The 21,471-nt window shown below is 44.1% G+C and overlaps 1 protein-coding gene across 4 annotated transcripts in view; it reads left to right on the top strand.

The window, feature by feature from the left end:
- MOB3B (MOB kinase activator 3B) overlaps nt 1-21,471 on the top strand; it is a 197,828-nt gene that overhangs the window by 167,119 nt on the left and 9,238 nt on the right. For 2 of the 4 annotated variants that reach the window (XM_042912670.1, XM_042912671.1), the window contains one exon: nt 455-552. The exons of the other annotated variants lie outside the window; for them this stretch is intronic. In XM_042912670.1, coding sequence (XP_042768604.1) covers nt 455-544 — 90 coding nt within the window. In that variant the 3' untranslated portion in view covers nt 545-552. Of the gene's footprint in view, nt 1-454; nt 553-21,471 lie in introns of those variants that run through there. 4 annotated transcript variants of the gene reach the window in all.

The following is a 21,471-nucleotide window of genomic DNA, read 5'->3' as shown; positions in this document are numbered from 1 at the left end:
TTTACTACATATAGGAATTGGCTAGCCCTGGGAGGGGCAGTCCCTCCGGGGTCAACAAGGCTCTGTTGTTAAAGAATCAAAAATACAAAGAGAGAGAGAGAGAGAGAGAGAGAGATGTTTAATATGGTACAGTATCTGTGTCTGGAAAAGAAATTGATATATCACATTTAGAGTTTCTCAACTTGAAATCTATTATCATGCTATGAAAGTACATGGGGAAAAAATATTTTTGTTTGCATCACTGGGAGTTCTGGAAAAAAACAGGACTTTCTGGACACAAATAAGATATATCGTTGGCTACAGAAGTGCTCATCTTCTTCATTTTCTTTTACAATAGTTTTCTAGAAAGTTCTTGGGGGCAGGAACTAGGTTGTCTCTGAATTCAGTTGGGCAAGTAGTGTGGAAAGAAGCTGAAATGCTTCACGATTGAACTTCTCCTACTTTGTCCTTTAAGGCAGCTGTGGGTAAACAGTACAAGAAGAAAAGGTGTGCAAACAGCTCAAGGGAGTTAAAAGGCTGGAAAGAGTTGACAAAGCTAATTTAGAAAATGTCAAGGACAAAGGAAAGAGGGACTCCAGGCCACGGAAACCAAGAGGGTGGAGAAACCGTCAGGGGAAATACCTTCCCCCAAAGGTCCACCAGAAGGAAGAGTCTCCCCAAAGCACTCACTGTGTCGGTTTCACTGCCTCAAAGGAACAGAAACAGCTGGATAGAAGCAACAGTTTCTTCTTTACATACAAAAGCATAAAGGCCATTGTAAGACTAAGCTGAGCTCCAGCCAGCCTTTCTTAGCCATCAAAAAACTATCAGTCATTTTCAGTAACTGAGGAAGAGCCCCAGGGATTCTAACACCTGGCAGTACTAGGAGCTGACTGAAGTGAGAGTCACAGAAAGGCTCTGAACAGCTCAGTGTTCCAGACGAGAGCTTCTTTGGAGGCATAGGGAAGACTGACTCAAGGTTAGCCAGGAATTGTTAACAGTGGAACTGAGGAAGAAGGGTTATCAGTTTTTCCCCTAGAACCTTTTATTTCTTTAAATCTTGCTTGAAACAGAATCCTTCCTACCTTTATGCTTTCTTAATTATAATTGCAGGGTAATTAACTTTAATGCTTTTACATATTAACAAATGTTTTTCATGCCTAATTGTCTGAAATTATGTGTTCATTTTACACAAACCAAAGCCTATAAAGTTAACAGAAAAAGATACTGAGAACGTTTCTAAGGACAGTAATTATAGGGGCACCTGGGTGGGTCAGTGGGTTGAGCGTCTGACTCTTGAATTCTGGGTCATGGAATTGAGCTCTGCATCAGGCTCTGCACTGACAGCACGGAGCCTGCTTAAGATAGTCTCTCTCTCTCTCTCTCTCTCTCTCCCTCTCTCCCTCTCTCCCAATCCCTCTCTCTCCTTCCCTCCCTCCTTCTGCCCCCCCCCACTCCCATGATCTCTGTCTCAAAATAAGTAAATAAACTTTAAAAAAATAATTATAATTATATGATATCGGGCTCTGGATACTTAGCATAGTCCAGTATCCACTAAGAATACTGTACTCTTGGACTGTTTTTACTGATAGGAACACTTTCAGTAGTTGATAATGCTAGAACACCTAACTTCTAAGTTGACTGTAGCAATGAACATATTAAAATCAGTCATAGTATGTCAGATGAACACATTTTTATTTAATTTGCATATATCAGGTACCCTGTATGTGCAACACAAGTTCCTCAGATGTTCATAAGAAGGGTATGCTTTGAAGAACTTATAGCTACAAACTAAAAAATGTAAAATAATGACACACTCATCTTCAGCCCTTGCAAAATGATAAGCAAGTCAGGCATTTTGGCTTCACATTCTAGTGTGCATTCTTTAGGATCTAATGCAGCAAAAGGCCAGAAGGGCAACATTTGAGCAGCCAGCTTCCTTTAGAACACGAGCATTCTGAGTTCCCACATCTCCAGTGGGATATTTCCGATATCATGCCTTGGGATTGCATGAGTGTAGAACTCAGAGACCCCACCTCAGGTTCCTCTCTGCCATGCGTCCACCATGGACAGCTGTACTCGTCTGTTCCCAGAGACTACCCTGTAGCTTTCATCTGATGTTTACGGAGTGTCCAGCACCCCACAGGGGAGGAGATTCAACTTCAGTGCCTAACACCAGACTCAGTCTCTCTGGGTTCAAACTCTTCATTTACTAACTTGCAATCTTCAGCAAGTAGTTGATTTCTCAAAGCCTCATTTTCCTCACTCCTAGAATGGGTATAATAATTGAATTGTTGTAGACATTAAATGGATTAGTCGCATGGTAAGGGCTTAAGGAATGTTGGCTGTTAAATGAGATAATGAATATAAAGTCCCTGGCATATAGTGAGCAAGGATACCCCATTTCTCCCTTCCCAGCTCCCATGGCCTTTTGCCATCTTAGTGATCCCCTAGGTATCCTTGTAACAGATGCAGTTTATCATCTTTGTATTGGTGTCTCCCATAGAATGGTCAACTCTTTGAGAATTGGGGGTCTACAGGATATATGCTCGCATGCCTCTATTGCCAAGTACACACCAAGTACATAATATGTTTTGAATTAGGAAGAGTACTTTGAGGGTGTTGCACCTCCATCCACAGAGATTGTATACCAATCATTCCTCCCTTGGTGCCACCTTTATCTCAGAACATGCCAGCAGACTTCACTTCTTCATTGTTGGAAATAAAGCTTCATCCTGTTGGATTAGCAATAGAACTTAAAAGCAAAATTAGGCACAGAGCAGTGAAAGGATGTATCATCAGTCTTAGTATCATCTATACCCCAACTTTCAGTTAGTTTTCTGTTTTAAATTCCAGCTAGGTCACCTGGGCAGCGTTGAATGCTCTCATACTACTGCGTCCAGGTGACTAACCCTCCCAGATTTGGCACTAAAAGTCTCATGTCCTGGGAAAACTCTCGATCCCTGGCAAACTGGGACGGTTGGTGACCCTCTCTGGCCTCAGAGTGGGAGTGAAATTTGGAATTCAGAAGCTGGGAAGAGGTCACTCTGGCCAGCCCAGTGAGGAAGGCCAGTGTGTGCATCCCCCCACAGGGCTTGCCTCATGGCTCCCATTGGGACCTGCTGGTCAGCGGCAGCCTGGGAACCCATTGCATCTGGTCTCCAACAGGGAGAGGGAGGCGAACAGAGACACAGACTTGACAGATGAGCCATTTCTCATGTAAATGCAACAGCTGAAGAAGACTTGAACTCAAGCAAGTTCACAGTTGGAGGAAACGAGCCCAAATGATGCTGGTAATTAGAAAATGGGCCAGTCCCTGATTGAATAAGCAGGCTGCTGTGGGCCCCTGGCAGCCGGGGAGTCAGCTGACAGAATTGAGCTGATCAGAATTATCATTAGCAAGCACAAATAACCAGCAGTGTTTTGTGGGCCTTTCACTAAAAACAAAAGCAGACTCCGAAAGCGCTGTTAGCATTGCAGTAGCTGGTGAATAAAAAGCTGATTAGGGAGGAGGAGGAAGGTTGTGGAGGTGGGGAGGAAGGAGGGTGCTTGCTCACCCTCGTGCACCTGCTGACCCCTGGGTGATCTTGGTCCAGGGCCTTCTCCATCTCCCTCTAGGGTTTCATTTCCTTATTTCTAACAATGAAGGTGATTGTTAAGAACCTACCTTGCACAGGTGCAGCTGTGAGGCCAAATACTGTCACAAGGCTGTTCTTTTACCTTATGGCAGGGCACTTGGGCTATAGAAGCTCTTAAATTAAATCAGTGTTTCTTAATAGGGGTCCATATGCCAGCGCATCAGAATCTTCTGGAGGTTATGTTTTAAAATGCACATACCTGGGCCTTGCCACAGATACAGCAAATCAGAATTATTGAGCTCAGGGCCTACTACCAAGCTCCCTCGGTCTGCATCTCAGACTTTACTGTGCATGTGAATCACATGGGCATGCTGCCAAACTGTAGATTCCAATTCAGTACACCTGGAAGGGGACTTGAACGTGCACATTGTGCTCCCAGGTGATGTCCGTGCTGTTGGTTCCCAGACCACACTCTGGCGGCAAGGCTGTGCATGACAATTACTCTCAGATGTGAGATTTACTATTTTTAGCACTCCGGGTCTTCTCTAGGATTGGAGGTTAGCTCAATGAGGTGGGAAAGTAAAGCAAAGAAGAAAAATCTAAGGATCAGTATTGGCCAAGAATATTCCTCAAAATGTCAGTCCTGTAATGAAGAAGTCATGGGAATAAAAGGCATGGCATAGGGAATATACTCAATGACACTGTAATAGCTCTGTATGGTGACAGATGGTGAGTGAGCATAGCATAACAAAGAAGCATGGCAATCCCTATGTTGTATACCTGAAATAATGTGACATTGTGTGCCAACTATATTTTAAAAAAAAGTTGATCTTGAGTAATGCTCAGTGAAAACAGACTTCTTTCCTTTGATCAAGTAAGTTTACAAAATGCTATATCATCTCCAGCCCTGAAGACCCACAATGTAGAATTGCAGATTAAAGACCTTGAGACGTCCTGCAGTGAAGAAGCTGGTTCAGTTTTGTGTAACCCACTCAGTTTAACTACATTTGACTCCCGCAAAATTTTTTTCATTTGTTATCACTCGTTAACATAAAGATCATGGTCCACGCAGCAAACTTTGGGTAATACTGTTCCATCTTTGTGGTATGTCTCTAGATTTTGAGGTTTCCCTCCCTGCCTCCACCTGGGCCCCTACCACACCCACCACTGCTGCATGGGGTGAGGAAGGAGAGAAGATGGAAAGAGGAAGATGAGAAGGAAATGAAACTCATCCTAAGGGAGGGCTTCAGAGAAAGAAAATAAGCCCAGCCCTGTTCATTCTCACCCCTCAGTCCTTCTGCATCATTGTATCACACCTGCCACTGAGTTCTTAGTATGTACAAGGCACACAAGCATTTTCAAGAAATAGACAGTAGCTCCATTTCTTGAATTCCAGATATTCCATTAAGTTCTTTACGTAATTATTTTATCTACTTCTCACACTTGTTACCTTTACTTCAGACAAGTGTGGTCATCTGTTTCTCCATATCTAAACTACATTCCTCTCCGTCTCTCACTGCCATTACTACCATTTTGTCACACTAAGTCTCCCACTCCTCCTCCAGTTGGCTAATTATTGAGGTCCTTGCACCTAGTGATTTTAGGCTTTAGCTCCAAAACCACCCATTTAACAATGGATAATTTAGGACCAGGGCACTTTGGAGACCAAAGATTTGGAAAGCCTTATTCTATAAGTCCTCGCCACAACCCATGTAGGCCCAAGCATATGCTGACCTTATATTCCCCTAAGGGGTGGCCAGATCATGCCTAAACTCCCCTTGGAGATGCCTGGGTGAGTACGGTAGCCAAGGTTGGCCTGTCATGGCAAGATGAGATCAGGTCTGTAAAAAGAAGCAGAACCTCTCACATGAGCCAGAGCTGCTCCCCAAAAGAGCCATTGTGGGCTTTTGAAAGGAACTTTTCTTTGGAAACGTCATCTCTGCAAAGTCCTCTGTGGTGTTTCTTGTCATGCAGTTTCCTTGACTTGCGGCCAAATGGCTTGGACATGGGCACAGGCGTTGAAGAAGAAAGAGAGAGCTTCAGCCTGTGAGTCTGGCAGTTCGGCCTTCCCTACAAGGATGCTTCCACTATTAATGCTACGCCAGTAGTTGTCCGCCCCTGAGCAAGGCATGTGATCTCTGTGGGCCTCAGTTTTCCCAGATGTAAAAGACACCGTATCAAGAGTCTCCCCCAGCTTGAGTACGGTGATTATGATCTTTGACATGGCATGTCCCAGCCTTGTCATCTTTGGTCCAGGCTGGCATCTTCTTGCTTAGTGGGGCGTTCATGAGTTAAAGCCCATCATGCCAGCAGAGGGGGGTACACCCGGCCCAAAGAACAGCTGGAGTTTGCATTCCTGAGACTTTGTCATTTTAGATGACATGCTGTGTGTATGTGTGTGTGTCCATTGTGGCATCAGCTGGTGGTGGTAGTACAGGGCAACCTTAATGCCCAGAGCTGAGTGGATGTGCCAGGCTGAGAACATTTTAAGAGCCTTGGCAAACATACTGTAAAGTGGCAGTTTGAAAAACAGCAAAGAAATGTGGGACTAATTTCAATGAACTACATTGTACTGAGTTACTGGGAATGTGGCAAAATCAGCTACATGTCTTTGTCAGTTCTATTTATTCATCCTTTGCTGATATCCAGAGAGTTTTGCTTCTGGTCTGTGGGCTGATGACTGGTTTTAGTTTTTTGGGTTTTTCTTTTTTTTTTTTTTTTTCTTTTTTTCTTTTTTTGGTTGGGTCAGGGGAGATGTGCTCTGGTTTATTTCAGGGCCTAAAATGTGATCAATTATAGCTGAAGATGATGCCCATGGGAAAATTGTCAGCATGTAATACTGAGTAATAAAAACAAGATTCAAAATGTATTGGAAAATCACTCTAATCCTGTATCTATTAGTATGTCCTTTAGAAGCATCTAATCATAGATGAGGAAGGAAATATGGCAAAAAGTGTCCAGGGTAGTTCTCTCTTGGTGGAAATATGGGTAATGCTTCATATATATATATGTGTGTGTGGATTATATATATATATATATATATATATATATATATATATATATGGATTATATATAGATAATTATTTGGTCTTTTCAAGTTTTCTATCACAAACATGTATCACTTTTATGAGAAGCAGAAAAATCAAATCTTTTGCTTTCAAAGGCCTTACCAACAAAGACCAAAGCTGCATATGGTGGCCTGTGTGCCCAGGACCAGGCGTTCTGAATGTCCTCTCTGCTCTCTCTGGCCATACCCTCTGCTCCCCCCTCACAGAACTGCCATGGCAGTGATGCTTGAAGGAGCAAGCTGGTGATGGTGCAGGTCACTTTGTGATTATAGTTGAAGGTGGACTACATACAGTCTCCTTGAACTAAACAATTAAGCTTTCCCTGGAGATGGAGTGGTCCCTCCTGGAGTAGGGAGTTAAGCATCTTTGTAAACATTGAGGTAATGTTTATCTTTACACTATGTACACATTTTCCTTTTGAAGCCCCAGTTTGAAGGGGAAAGATCTCGGTGAATCTAAAGCACATGGTGAAGGCTGCAGATATACCCACATATAACACGCCTGCGGTGAAGGCTGCAGATATACTCACATATAACACGCCCAGCCCTGCGGGCACCTCATGGCACAGGGTTCTGTGATCTTGATGAAAGGTTTTGGTTGGAGTTTTCTCCATCCAGATTCCTCTACTCAACTAGATCTGAAAAGACTTTTGAGGTTTTTTTTTTTAATTTCAAGTTTTAAGAGAACAAAAGCGGGGGGCACCTGGGTGGCTCAGTCAGTTGAGTGTCCAACGTCAGCTCAGGTCATGATCTCACAGTTCCTGAGTTTGAGCCCCACAACGGGTTCTCTGCTGTCAGTGCAGGGCCCACTTGAGATCCTCTGTCTCCCTCTCTCTGCCCCTTCCCTGCTTGCTCTCTCTCCAAAATAAAATAAAAATAAACAAAAATAAAAGATAACAAAAGGGATTCATTGAAAAGAGATTAATCTAGACCATGGAATGGTCTATATGCACGTTATTAAACTTAAGCATATGTGTATGTACAATAACTACAAATAATTTTTAGCTGAAATTATCATGTGGACTTAGAGTTAATTCCAAACCCTTCTTACTAAAATATTAGCAAAGCCTAGAATCAGAAGTAACTAGGGAAGTAACTAAATAACTAAGACCACCCTGGTCTCAATCAGACTCTTGTATTATCTTCCCCCGCCCCCCTCAGACAGGACCATTCTCTTCTCCTATCCCCAGGAACCCATGCCCCATCTTGTTTTACACCACCCTGTATCTCTGGTGTGATTCTTTTTTATGGAAGTTGATATTCCAATCACAATGAATTAGTCTTAAAATGCTATTAGTATATTTCCAGGGGTACCTGGCTGGCTTAGTTAGTAGAGCATACAACTCTTGATCTCTGATGAGTTTGAACCCCATGTTGGGCATAGAGATTACTAAAAAGTTTTTAAATATATGTATTTCCATAGCTGTTGTTATTCCTGTTCCAGTTTTCCATTACATACTTCTGTGTCATGCTTACATGTCAGATTATCTTCCAGTTCTGTAAGTATGCCCACTACAGCAGCCTAAGAATGCCTAGGCTTACAGAGCACACACTGGCTCGTCTCTTTACCTTGGCTGAGTAGGCATGGTTACAGACTGCCTCTGAGTTTTAATGGAAGAGAGTCATTTCTAGACCATTCAGTAAACACTTATTACCTGCTGAATATGTGCTGAAAATCAGGGTCCCTGCTTTGAAGGGGTTCACTGGAAGATTCCCTCCTACTCTGTCATTAGTGTAACATATCCCAAAGTATTCTTCCCCAAATCTGCTAGTTCTAAGGGATGTCAGAAGGTGTTATGTGAAAGGGAGTTCCATGGTCACATAACTTGGGAAACAGTGAGTTAATAAAGCTGTTCTGGGGCAGGGGGCACCTGGGTAGCTCAGTCGGTTGAGCGTCCGACTTCGGCTCAGGTCATGGTCTCATGGTTCGTGGGTTCGAGCCCCACGTCAGCTCTGTGCTAACAAACAGCTCAGAGCCTGAAGCCTGCTTCAGATTCTGTGTCTCCCTCTCTCTCTCTCTCTCTCTCTCTCTCCACCTCTCCTGCTCATGCTCTCTGTGTGTCTCTCAAGAATAAATAAATGTGAAAGGAAGGAAGGAAGCTAGCTAGCTAGCTGTTCTGGGGTCCTTAATACCCTAACATGAATCCTAACCTTCCAGCTAAAGCACACAATGTGCAGATTTATTTGATCAGGGAATCCTCTCGCTACAGAGAGTTTTGTGTTTCTAAAGCTTTGAGATACCCTTTGGGAAATACTAACTACTCAGTCTTCTGTAATCTACTTTCTGTATTATGAGCTCAGTTCTCTTCTGGCTGCTGAGTGTCTGTTAATAGACATTTTTTGAAAACCTATATCGCAGACACTGTGCTGAGTACCAGTCATATAAGATGCATCTCCATTTTAAAGAATGATTTTATTTTTCTAAAGTTTATTTTTTTGAGAGAGAGAGTGTCAAGGGGAGGGGGAATGGGGCAGAGAGAGAGAACAAGAGAGGGAATCCCAAGCAGGCTCCACACTGTCAGCATAGAGCCTGACTCAGGGCTTGATCTCACAAACGGTGAGATCATGACCTGAGCTGAAATCAGGAGTCAGATGCTTAACTGACTGAGCCACCCAGGGGCCCCAAGAAACTCATGCTTTTAAAGAATCCTACCCTTTAATCCATTACTTAGAGCCGTACCATACAATACAGAAGCCACTAACTACTTGTGGCTACTAAAAGTTAAATTAATTAAAATTGAACTAAAATGAAAATTAGTTTCTTAATCTTACTAGCCACGTTTCAAGTGCTCAAAAGCCACATGTGTCTAGTGGCTATTGTATAGTGCAGATAGTAAATCTTTCCATCATCATGGAACATTCTGTTGGACACCGCTGAGGTAGAGGGTTTATCTTCAAGAATTCCTTCCTACAATACACTGTTAATACCCTGTCCCACCACCAGTGGCTGCCAAATATGTTTAAAATTGTCCCTAGGATGCCTCAGTAAGACATTGGCATTTAGCTCCTTGCATGGTCTGTCTCTTTTTGCTACGCCACTCCTCTCCTACCTAGTTTACAGATGAAAGATAGATAAAACTCGAAATCATATGTTTAGTGTTTCTCCCTCGGTGCAATGTCAGATCCTCCACCTCAGAGAGCAGCTCCATACCTCGGGACTGCTGTTGGTCTCTGGGGCACCAAATCATAATTATACTTCATTGTGTCTGCGGTATTGGAAATTGCTACAGAATGTCAGTCACAGTAGGAATTAATTCATCTCCATGAGCGTTTATATGAAGATGTGAATAGTCAGTATGGCTTGATGCCCATAGATAAGCCTGCCAAATTTTGGCTGCTCTGTGTGGTCTAGACTAGTTCAAATTTCCCAGCCAGATAAGACTAGATTCTTTGGCTCCAAAAGATGTCAAATGAGTATTGGTATTTGAATGCGGGAAGGTTTTATTTATTGAAATATAACAGTATGTCTTCTCTCACCACCCACCTGCTCCATCCACCCCATAAAAGCATGAGGATAAGAGTATGGCAGTCCCTATCCTAGGGGCTTGTGTGGTCTTAGGAACACCTCTTCCCATGAAATAATTTTATGCATAAAGTTCAGATATATATAGGCCACCAACAAAGCCAGTTAGGCCATAGTGTAGTACTATAACATACTATGAATCAATATTAGTTCCATGATGTTAGTGGTAACAGATTCCTATGACATTGTGAATGTGAGTGTACCTGGACCAATAAATAAAAAATAAATGCATACAGGTAGGTCTGGATTGAAAAAAAAAAGAGAGAAATACAGACTACTCGAAAGGGAACTTCCTAGAGTTCCTTGAACGGGCCTTGGCTTCTCACCACCAGGCCAGAGATCCATGTGAGCCCTTGATCACCATGTCCTATTGAGTCCTGATCAAGAGTTTGCAGTTTAAAGCTGCAGTTTTATTGTCCCTTCCTCAGAGGGATCTCCCCTCATGCTATACCACATTGGGTCCGTGCTAACTGCTCGCTGAGCCCAAAGAGGGCAAACAAGATGGAAGCCACCATATTGTTAAGGACTAGTATCAGAAGTGATAAACGACCCCCCTTCCACCATTTTCTTTTCCTTAGAAGTGAGTCATTCAGTCCAGCCCACACTTAAGGGGAGGGCAATTAAGCTCTATTTATTGAAGAGAGAAATATCAAAGAATTTTCTAGTATGTTTTTATTTTATTTTAATATTCTTTTGAGAGAAAGAGAACGAGAGACAGAGCGCACATGCATGTGTATGCAAGGGGCAGAAGGAGAGAGAGGATCTTAAGCAGGCTCCACGACCTGAGCCCAAATAGAGAATCAAACGTTCACCCAAATGAGCCACCCAGGCGCCTCCTCTAATATATTTTTAAACCAGAGACCAAATTTACTTCACAGGTGATGTTTGCCTTTGGTCCATGCATTGCCCTTTCTTCTTTCATTCCCCACGTCCTGCAGCTCAGGTCTGCTGCCTCCCCCAGTGCGCTCGTTCCTCCAGAAACCACCTGCTTCAGTGAAAACACTTGTTACCTCAGAGTGGTAGCAAACTCCTCCCCTTCCTAGCCAAGCTCCTTATATAAGACAGTCAAGCCTGTTGTGTCAGTAATCGCCTTCCGTCACTCCAGAAACTTGCCCTTGAAGTAGTGCCCTGCAGCCCTGTGCGCTTGCCTTTGAAACAGAAGAAACAGCAAGTAGTATAATTCATGTTACAGACAGATCTCAAAAACATTGTGCTGAGCAAAAGAAAACAGACATAAAAAGTACATACTGTTTGATCCCATTTGTATCAAATTCTAAAGCAGTCTAAAATAAGTCACGGTGTTAGAAAGCAGGTTGGTCGTTGTCTGGCACCAAGGGTGTGGGTAGGGGCTTGACTGCAAAGGGGCAAGAGGGAGGTTTCAGAGGTAATAGAAATGTTCCATATCTTAATGTGGTGGTTACCTGGGAGCATATCCATATCAAAATTCATCAAACTGTACGTTTAAATAGAAGCACTTTAGAAGACCACGTCTACCTCGATACACTTTATTTTTAAAGTTTGCTTGGTGAATGCATTCAATTTATTTTTTAAACAACGTCAGGATTCACCAAAACAGTGTTTTGACAGGTCTTTGTTGAAAACTTTTGTCTCCCTGCTGCCTGGGTGGTTAACAAGACAAACTGAAAGGAAAAGTAGCAACTTATCCCTAAGGGCCAATTAGAATATAGTTATAAGAACAGAAGTAATTCCTGTCACAGAGACAGTAGCTCTCCCTTCCCTCTGGCAACCAGTTAAGAATGGTTGTTTCCATAATTTGGCTATTGTTGAAAGCACTGCTATAAACACAGGGGTACATGTGTCCCTGTGCATCAGCACTCCTTTATCCCTTGGGTAAATTCCTAGCAGGCTATTGCTGGGTCGTAGGGTAGTTAATTCTTTGAGGAACCTCCACACTGTTTTCCAGAGCGGCTGCACCAGTCTGCATTCCTGTAAACTGTTGTGCTGTATATCACCTGGGGAGGTTTCAGAAGGCTTTTCGGTTCTCAGTCTCCATCCCAGGCCTATTAAATTAGAATCTCCAAGGGTGGGGCTCGAGCAAAGTAAAGCTCTCTAGATGGCTCTCATGTGCCACCAGGTGAGCCCCAGGGAGATGGAGTATGGTGCTTCTCAGACTTTTGCCACACAAGAACACCTGGGAGCTTGTGGAGGATATATACATGGGTTCTACTACTGGAAATTTTGATTCAGTAGTTCCAGAATAGGACTCATGAAATCTTCATCTTTAATAAAGCTTCCAAGTAATTTTGATGCAGGTGGGCCAGGCATCACACTTTGAAACTAATACCATCAAGGAGCACCTGGGTAGCTCAGTCGGTTAAGCTTCAGACTTGGCTCAGGTCATGATCTAATGGTGTGTGAGTTCAAGCCCCATGTGGGGCTCAAGCTTGACAGCTCAGAGCCTGAAACCTGCTTCAAATTCTGTGTCTCCCTCTCTCTCTGCCCCTGCCCTGCTCATGCTTTGTCTCTCTCACTCTCTCAATCATAAAAAAAGAAAAAAATTTAAATAAATAAAAATAAGAAACTAATACCATCAATTCCCAAATTTCTGGGCAGAAATGGAATCCAACAAGATGCCTAGGCTGAAGAATGGTCCCCTCATCTTGATTTCTTAGATGGCACCCAGACCCACTACTTTTGTTTGCTTAAGTTCAGGCTCACGTTCCTCCACCCCATCCCTTCCCCCAGAATCACTCCATACCTACACTCCATACCCTGTCTAAACCATAATGGTGTTTTTGTCGCCCCCCCCCCCACCAGTGGCACTAGTCATCACCACACCCTAGAAGCCCATCCCTTCCAGACCTCACCATTTCAGCATAGCACCTCATGTGTTGAACCCCCATCACACAAACCATAGTACCTCCAGGACCCTGTGCTCCAGGCATATGGCTAGGCTTTGGGGATACCGTGACAGGTCAGTCTTGGTCCTTAACTTGAGTCTTCCTACCTGTGGAGAGGTCTGAAGGGTCTTAGTTTTCCCACGGGTAAAATGAGGGGGCATAGCCCAAATCAGTGATCCTTAGCAACAGGTTCTGTGACCATGCAGGGTGAAGCCAGAGCTGGGATCTGGGACCCTTCCTCCTCTTCAACTAGATTTGCTATATTTTTTCCTTAATGGCTTCTGTGTAAGATTGCTTTAGAAGAAATGGTTTCTACAACTAAAATAAGCTGTAAATCCACTGGATTAGGGGAGATTTCTATATACTTCCAGTTCTGGCACAGTGTAGATCCAGAATGAATAAAATGTCCACTGGCTTTTTTTTTACTTCATTTATTCATAATAGTATAATTATTTTGAAACAGGTTTATAGTAGAGATTTATGTCTATGTCTTATTAAAGTATTTCAGCATATAAGAACTTTAAGTGGCTGGTAATAACTATATACTTTTAAAATTTGATATGCTCAGCATCTGAGGATATAATAATAGGGAAATTTTTAAAATAAAGCTATGGACCAAGTGCTGTGGGATATGTGTTTATGTATTTATGTATTATGTATTTATGTATTATGTATTATGTATGTATTTATTTGTTTTTTAATGTTTATTTATTTTTGAAAGACAGAGAGCTGGGGGCTCTCTGTCAGGGAGGGGCAGAGAGAGGGAGACAAAGGATCTGAAGAGGGCTCTGCACTGACAGCAGAGAGACTGATGTGGGGCTCGAATTCACAAGCTGTGAGTGAGATCATGACCTGAGCCGAAGTCAGACGCTTAACTGACTCAGCCACCCAGGTGCCCCTGTATTACCTTATATAATCTGCACACAATTCTGTGAGATAAATACTGTTTTTATCTCCATTTTAAAGAAGAGGAAAATCGGACAAGATGCGAAGTCACTTGTCCCATGTCACATAGCCCTGTGGAGTCAGGAGTTCAACATATGCATTCTGACCCAGAAACCCAGACACGGCCTTCACTGAGGCAGAGTTTTGCTCAGAAGCACACTAACCCAAACGGTTTCTGATAATCTGCAGCAGCCAGGTGATTTCCTAAGGTTCTGACCCTTGGATAGAACATCATCTGGCTGTGAGGCCACGGTCAAGTCACGTCAACTCTCTGGGCACGTGGAATGTGCATTGTTTAATGATTCCAAGGAGATGACAGTGTGTAAAGAGCTGGCGCTGAGTGCTGGAGCAACTAAAAAGAATGGCACCTGCCTCCAGAAGTGTAATGTGTATAGACCAGATGACCCAAACCCAAAGCCTACAGAGTCCAGGCAGGTAGCAAATGCGAATTAACAGGCAGGCCATAAAAAAAAGGAAGCTCTGGGAGCAACCGCCATGCACCTCCAGCTCATGGTTTCATTGGGGGGAGTAGGGACCCAGAGTTTGCACATCAGAAGAAATTGAAGCTCCAACATTTTAGGTGAACTCTTCAGAATTTTAAATGGTGGCAACTTATTAGAGCAGTTCTTGTATTTTATTTTATTTTATTTTATTTTATTATTTTATTTTTTTTGTTTCGTTTCGTTTCGTTTCGTTTCGCTTCGTTTCGTTTCATTTCATTTCATTTCGTTTCATTGCACTCCATCCCATCCCATTCCATTCCATTCCATTCTCTTCCATTCCATTCATAACGCCAGAGGCCTAATAAATTCTTTCTAGGAGTGCACTTTACCTAGGAGCCATCATTTTGCCCTCCTGCCTTTTATAGAGCCTCTGGACAGGGCAGAGCAGGGTCTGACCTATTACAGTCTGGCAACACATTCACACTTGCCTGCACTTAAGTGTTACATTTAGAGTTTTCTCATATCTTGGAAGCCCAGAACTTCCAAACCTATGAAGTGAGCATCGGTGTGTGTGCGTGTGTGGGGGGGGGGGGGGGGAGTGTGCACGGTTTGGATGAAGCAGATAAGAGAGTGGCCATTTGATTGAGTTGGTGTTAGTTTCACACCATGCTGCTCTGTGCTCGTCACCGTTGCCGGTCTGCAGCGACTGTATTGCTGGAGGCACTGAGAGACACAGAGCACATCTGTTCCTTTGTCGTTGGCTTCACTTGACACGACCGGTGTCATCGCCAGTTGGCACTGAGATTGTTGACCCCGTCGCTGCCAGGCCCAGGGCCGCAAAGCAGCTGTTGTTATTGTATACATTCGCTCCAAACAGTGGAGCCTTCAGAAGCCCCGCCATGTACCATCTCTGCTCGGGGAAACTGGCAGAAAGTACCAGAGTCCTCACAGCACACACTCAAGGGATTTTATCTTATTAATCTTTGAAAAACATTGGCAAATGGACAGGAGTCAAATAAGATATTTGACCACATCCAACGTATGTTGGTTTTAATTTTATGGCCTGCTGATGGAAGAGGTAGATTTTTCATGAAGTTGGCACTCCTATCCATATCTAAATCCCACTTTTAATAGAAGGTTTCTATTGTGGTTTTCTCTTATTTGGAACTCTCCTTCTTTGACAGGGACAGCAGCCTTTGTGCGTACTCTACCACAGAGGAATCTTGATAGGTACTCGCACGTGTGGTTCTTTCCTCTGTCACTGGCATAAGATGTTAGAGTTGTGAGAGCTTCTCAGACAGTTACCCTTTATTTTGGTTTCTGTTGCTGCTGCAAGGGTGCTTGGCATTTTGTATTAATAGATCATTCTAAATGGAAAAATTCTGGTGAACATTTGTTTCCAATATGAACAGCAATAATAGAGGGCATTTAATTAGCTGGACACAAGTGTGCACTTGGGTACACAGGCACACACACAGACACACACAGACACACGCATTTTTTCTGAGAAAGCTTCAGATCTTTCAAAACCCCTTCTCTGTGGATTTTTTTTCCGTTTTGTTACTGAAATTGCACATAAAAATCTTCTTCCTGGAAGCTTTTAAAATCCTTTTTCCAAAATTGATACCTATGGGGGTGTTTGTTATTGGTATTGTTTTGTTTTGTTTTTTTAAATTGTGGTAAAATACACATAGCATAAAATTTACCATCTGAACTGTTTTAAGTGTACAGTTTACTAGCATTCAGTACACTCACATTGTTGTGCAATCCACACCACCATCCATCTTCAGAACTCTTTTCATCTTGATACATGTGGGTTTTGTTTTGTGTTTTGTTTTGTTTTGTTTTGTTTTGTTTTGTTTTGTTTTGTTTTGTTTTCACATACGAGCCAGAAGTCTAGGCTGTGCAAATGAGGCCAGGAAAGGGAACAAAAAAGTATGCAAAGAAAAAGCATATCTGGTTCTATTTCTCTTTAACTGAGACCGAACAGCTACCCACCTTCAATACATTAGACAGTTTCCCTCCTGAGAGCAACACAGTGTGGCCACGTAGGCACAGAATCGCCCCGATTGCTACAATGTCTAAAATTGCAGCTTCATACTAAAATGTCAGCAGAACAAGTGAGGAAGGAGCCCTAACAAGTAAAACTTGCTTTCGCTCTCTGAAGCACATCCCCTTTAAGTAAAATCCATGTTGTTTTCATGGTTCATTAATTAGGAATCAGAGGCTAAGAAAAGAAAGGGGCTTGCCTCCTCCCAGACTCTGAAAGCTATACAAGTATGGTTCTAAGGGGCTGCAGGCACATGCAGAGTTTATTCTTGTTTTACGTGTGTTTTCTTCCTGATGCACCGTCACTGCCCTCCCACAGCAGGAGCAATATTGAACTGTTTGTGGCCAGGTAAACTTTACAAGCTTGGCAGCCTGAGGATCCATTTATAATCCCATGGTCTTTAAAACTGTAGTCACACTGGCCATGGTATCAGGGTACAGCAAACTTTCTCTGAAAAGGTCCAGACACTCCCATGTTTTAGCTTGTGGCCCCTAAATGGTCTGTGTCACTGCTGCTCGACTCCGCCTTTCAGGTGGGAAAGCAGCCAGAGACAATGCATAAACAAATGGGCATGACTGTGTCCCAGGACCACTTTATTGGTGGACATTGAAATTTGAACTTCATAGCATGTGTGTCATGGAATATTCTTCTTGTTTTGTTTCCAATGATTTGTAAGTGTAAAAACTATCTTTAGTTTATGGGCCATACAAAACAGGTGTGGACTGGATCTGGCCTGTGGGCTGTGGTTTCCAGTTCTCTGATATAAAGGAAAGATGTGATTCTGAGGCCCTTTGACCCAAATGACAGATCTCGGGTCAAATTCTCGCTCTGCCAAGTATTAACCGCGTAACCGTGGGCAAGCCACCAACCTCTGTAACTTTCAGCTTCTCTGTAGGGGAATCGTAATGGCCACCCCATAGAGATGAGGGTCAGTGACAAAGTGGGCCACCAAGAGGGACACCAAGATCGGCCCCTAACCTAAACCTCTGAGGCTCCTGAGAACATGTTTCATTTCTGTAGTCTAACCCTGAGCAAGCAATCTTATTTTGTTAAAATGAAGATTCCGTTTGTTTCATGTCTATGTATTTCATTAACCTAACACTCTGTTCCTTCCAAAGGAATGGGACTGCTGAGAAGCTACTATCCTCCTAAATTATAGGCTCTCTGAGGAAGCAAATCTCCATGTGTTTTCATCAGACACACAATAGAGGTCTTATTAAGTGATGGCAGCCTCTGTCCTGTGGTGCAGTCAGCTCGGCTGAACAACTTCTATGAACTCTTTGTTTTCCTGGGGGAGGTAAATTCTTCCTCCGGGGACCCATGCCCTGAAAGTTCAGGGCACACCCAAAATGACAAGTCGTGTTTCTTCAGCGTTTCTTGAATGTCATTAAGAGTTGGGTCCATTAAGCTTCTCTAGGAATAAGAAAGTCTGTGCCTGCAGCTGCCTGGCCTAGACTGAGAACTGCTTCACCAGCCAGTGCCTCCCCTCCCCCACCCCCTCATGGAAAGGCCAAGTGACAGAAGCCAGAGAATTCCTTACCCTGCCCTCCCACATCCAGCCTTCAAAGAGCAGCAACCTGATAAGTGGCCACTGGGCCACTTTGAAACCTGCCACCTCCCTCTAGGGGAGTGAGTGCACTCAGCCACACTTTGCTCATCCCCAAACGAGGGGTCTGAGGAGCATGTGCCAGAAAGCAGTCCGGCTGTGCTGACACATGCAGGGTATGGGAGGGAGGGAGTCAGACACTTTATAGCTGTGTGGAGCTCAAGGCTCCAGGCTGTGGAGGAGGGAGGCAGGCAGAGATGGGAAGGAGGAGGGAGGGGCGGCTGCCAGCCAGAGAGGCCAAGACTGTGCCTCGTTGGGTTATAGGTCGCATCACTTTGAGCAGGAATCCGGTTGGGTGCATGCACTTTAATGGTCAGGAGCTAATAGTGCACCAGCGGAAGGATGGCATGGGGAGGACAGGGTAGCTCCATTGCAGAGTAAGTCGGAACGTTACAATGCCTGGAGTGTCAGAACGGGCCCTGCAGGGCTTCGAGAGAAGGTCTTGAGAAATGCGGTGATGGAACGTTGTGAATCACACTCTTGCTTTCATGATGCCTGGTAAGGCAGCCTGTCTCCATCTGGAGGGTGTCCATAACCCATCTCCTGTGGTTAAGTGAGAGAGTTTTCAAAAATGTGCAGCTCTGCCTTTATGAGAACCAGTGTAAATCAAGAGACTGAATATGTTTACATAAAGTGACTTATTTTTAATGCTTGCAGGATTGGGGAAAAGAAGAGCAGTTTGATTCTTGTATCATATGAATAAATATTCTCTGTGGGTGGCAGGTCTGTGTGTTTATCTATCCATACATATGTATACATGTACTTGGGGGCGTACACATATGCACACACATTCACACACACACACACACACACACACACACACAGACACACACACACACACACACCCCTCTGTTGGGGAACGCCCTCTGTGTCAGTAATGTGGGCTGCTGTTTAGGAACAGAATTAATCAAATAAATATTGTTCTTTCCTGTTTAGGGAGGTCTGGCCTGCCATGTTTCTATTTTTATTTCTTTTGGCTTATTTGCCACCCACATTCCTAAAAGAAAACAGAAAGAACGTTCTTAATTCCTGTGTGCTGGTTGGATCCCATGTATACTTTGAACCGGGAGAAATCTTAATTCTGTAGTCTGGCTGCCCTGCCTGCCTTACAAGAATTCAGACTTTGGGATGCTGACCGTGGGCTTCCCATGAATGATTCCACTGGCCACGTCCCTGTTCCCAAGGCCAGTGCTGGCTGTGTGTGCCCGCAGACTCAGATCAATGCAGCTGAAGGAAGATCTATTCAGCACAAGGCCTTGGGACATGGTGGACTGGTTGGAAAGACAGGTTTTCAAGTTCCCACATTGTCTACCCTCACTAATAGCTGTGTTACTTTGACCAAGGTTCTTAACCTCAGTTCCCTCATCTGTAAAATGAGGATAACACCACTCCCTATAGAAGACGGCTGTAAGGACTGAATGAAATAACGAATGTCCAGCATTGAGCACAGCATCTGGCATAGAAAAAGTGCAGGAAGTGATAGGTTCTATTCTGTTAGGAACACAATAGACTTTTATTGATTCACAAAGGCTCTTAACACCGTTGCCCCAACTTGTCCACTCCATCTTTTGTGACCTGACACTACTTCATTCATTCATTCACTCATTCATTCATCAAGTTAGTTATAATGTATAAAGCCTTGTTCCAAAAATAATTTTAGGTGTCTGGTGTCAGTCTCCCACTGGAATGCTTTCTCTCAGGTCCTGTTAAAGAGACACAACTATGTAAAAAAGATAGTTTTAAGAAAACATTTAAGCCCAATGCCTGATCCTTGCACAAAGTACCTGCTCTCTATTCAGTTTGCCCTCCTGAACAGAAGCTCCCTGCCTACAGGACCCTGGAGAGAAACTGCATCCTCCTGGCTTCAAAAGCCCTGAGGATGAAACAAGTCCCTGGAGCAGGAGAGGTCAGGGGGAGGGTGCCACAGAGATTCTGCAAGGTGGGCTCAAGGGCTGTGGTCCTGAGACATAGCAGCTTCTCTGGGGCCTGAGGGCAGGTGGAAGCTGCCCCCCCCCCCCACCGCCCCTCGCCCCCCCCCCTCCCCCCGCTAACCCTGTTGTTTCCACTGTCAACTCTCCAGCTTTCCCACAGGGACTGGGCTGGAAAGTAGATGGGGCATTTTGTATTTCCTTGTTTGTTTTTCTTTCCGTCTTTTCTTGTTCTGGGGATTTCCCTGCAGCAGGCAGCCTCCTGGTTTTCCTGGGCTCCCCCTGGAAGAGAGACACTGCCCTCCAGAGCAGAATTGTTCTGCACCCCTGTCTGAGGGAGAGCTAGCTGCCAGGCTACATTCTTAGCAACCAGCTTTAGGGACACTGGGACCCTCCTTCTCTCTTTCCTTTCCCCGAGTCCTGGTCCCTTTCTCTGAATCTCTCTGTGTCCCATGGAGGCAGCTTGTAACCCTCACAGACCTGTAAGCAGAGCACGAAAGGGTGAACAGGAGTGTTCTGGGCAGGAGAAGGGAATGGGCTCTCCAGGTAGAAGAAGAAAGCACACAAAGATACAGAAGCAGACAGAAGCAAGGTGTGTGCAAGGCTGGAGAGAAGAACGGGGCAGATCCTGAGATATCTGGATTTATCAGGTAGGAGATGGAGATGAGTGGAAGCAAGTTTTATGCCCCTGTGGATTTTCAAGGGCACCTTTCCAGCCAGCCCCGTTGATGATACCAGCAGGGATTAGAGCGCCTGCTTCTCTGGAATCATAAGGCAGCGTGGGATCGCAGGAAATTCTGAGTCCTTCAAACTGGATGATTAGGAGACAACAGCTGATGTTGATTCTTACCATGTAATGCCTTATCACCATACATACCACTTTCCTCTTCTGAATCCACAGCCCCTAGGGCCACACCTGCCCATTCCTGGAATTCTTACTCTTAGTGTCCTGGTGCCCAAGAAACTTCACTGAGTCCTTGTCCCTTGACCTCAGCCTGACCCACACAGTTTAGCTGACTTTGGTTCTCACTCTCCTCGCCCCTGGGACTTGCTTTTGCTACCAGTGGGTCAGATCTCGAGATAAAGAAATAAATAATCTGCTTGACCTCTAGTGTAGCAACATGACCTGAGAGAAATGGGTGTTGGCAGGAGCCGAGGACCCTGGAGAGGCAGGTGGACTGCAGTGGTTCTGGTGAAATCTTGGCATGGACACCAGCAGTATAGTCGTTTGGAATGGAGGAAGGAAGGGGGCAAGACCCATGACAGAAAGAATTTTCAAGATGGTTAACATTTTCAAAGCACCCACTTTTAGGGGGAAAAACATCCAATAACAAAAGAAACAAATGGATAATGTGGATACAACTTGGAGGTTTTCAAGTGTCTAAAAAATGGAATTTGTAGGATGAAAGGCACCACTGAAAGCTTTCTCTCTAACCTGGCCACCACCCCTTAAAAGGCCCAACTCGCTGCTGGGAATGAAATTTCTCCCCG

The sequence above is a fragment of the Panthera leo genome, chromosome D4, assembly GCF_018350215.1.
Source record: "Panthera leo isolate Ple1 chromosome D4, P.leo_Ple1_pat1.1, whole genome shotgun sequence".
Classification (NCBI taxonomy): Eukaryota; Metazoa; Chordata; class Mammalia; order Carnivora; family Felidae; genus Panthera; species Panthera leo.
The sequence above is the reverse complement of the archived record's forward strand: the minus strand, read 5'-3'. Positions and strand labels throughout refer to the sequence as shown.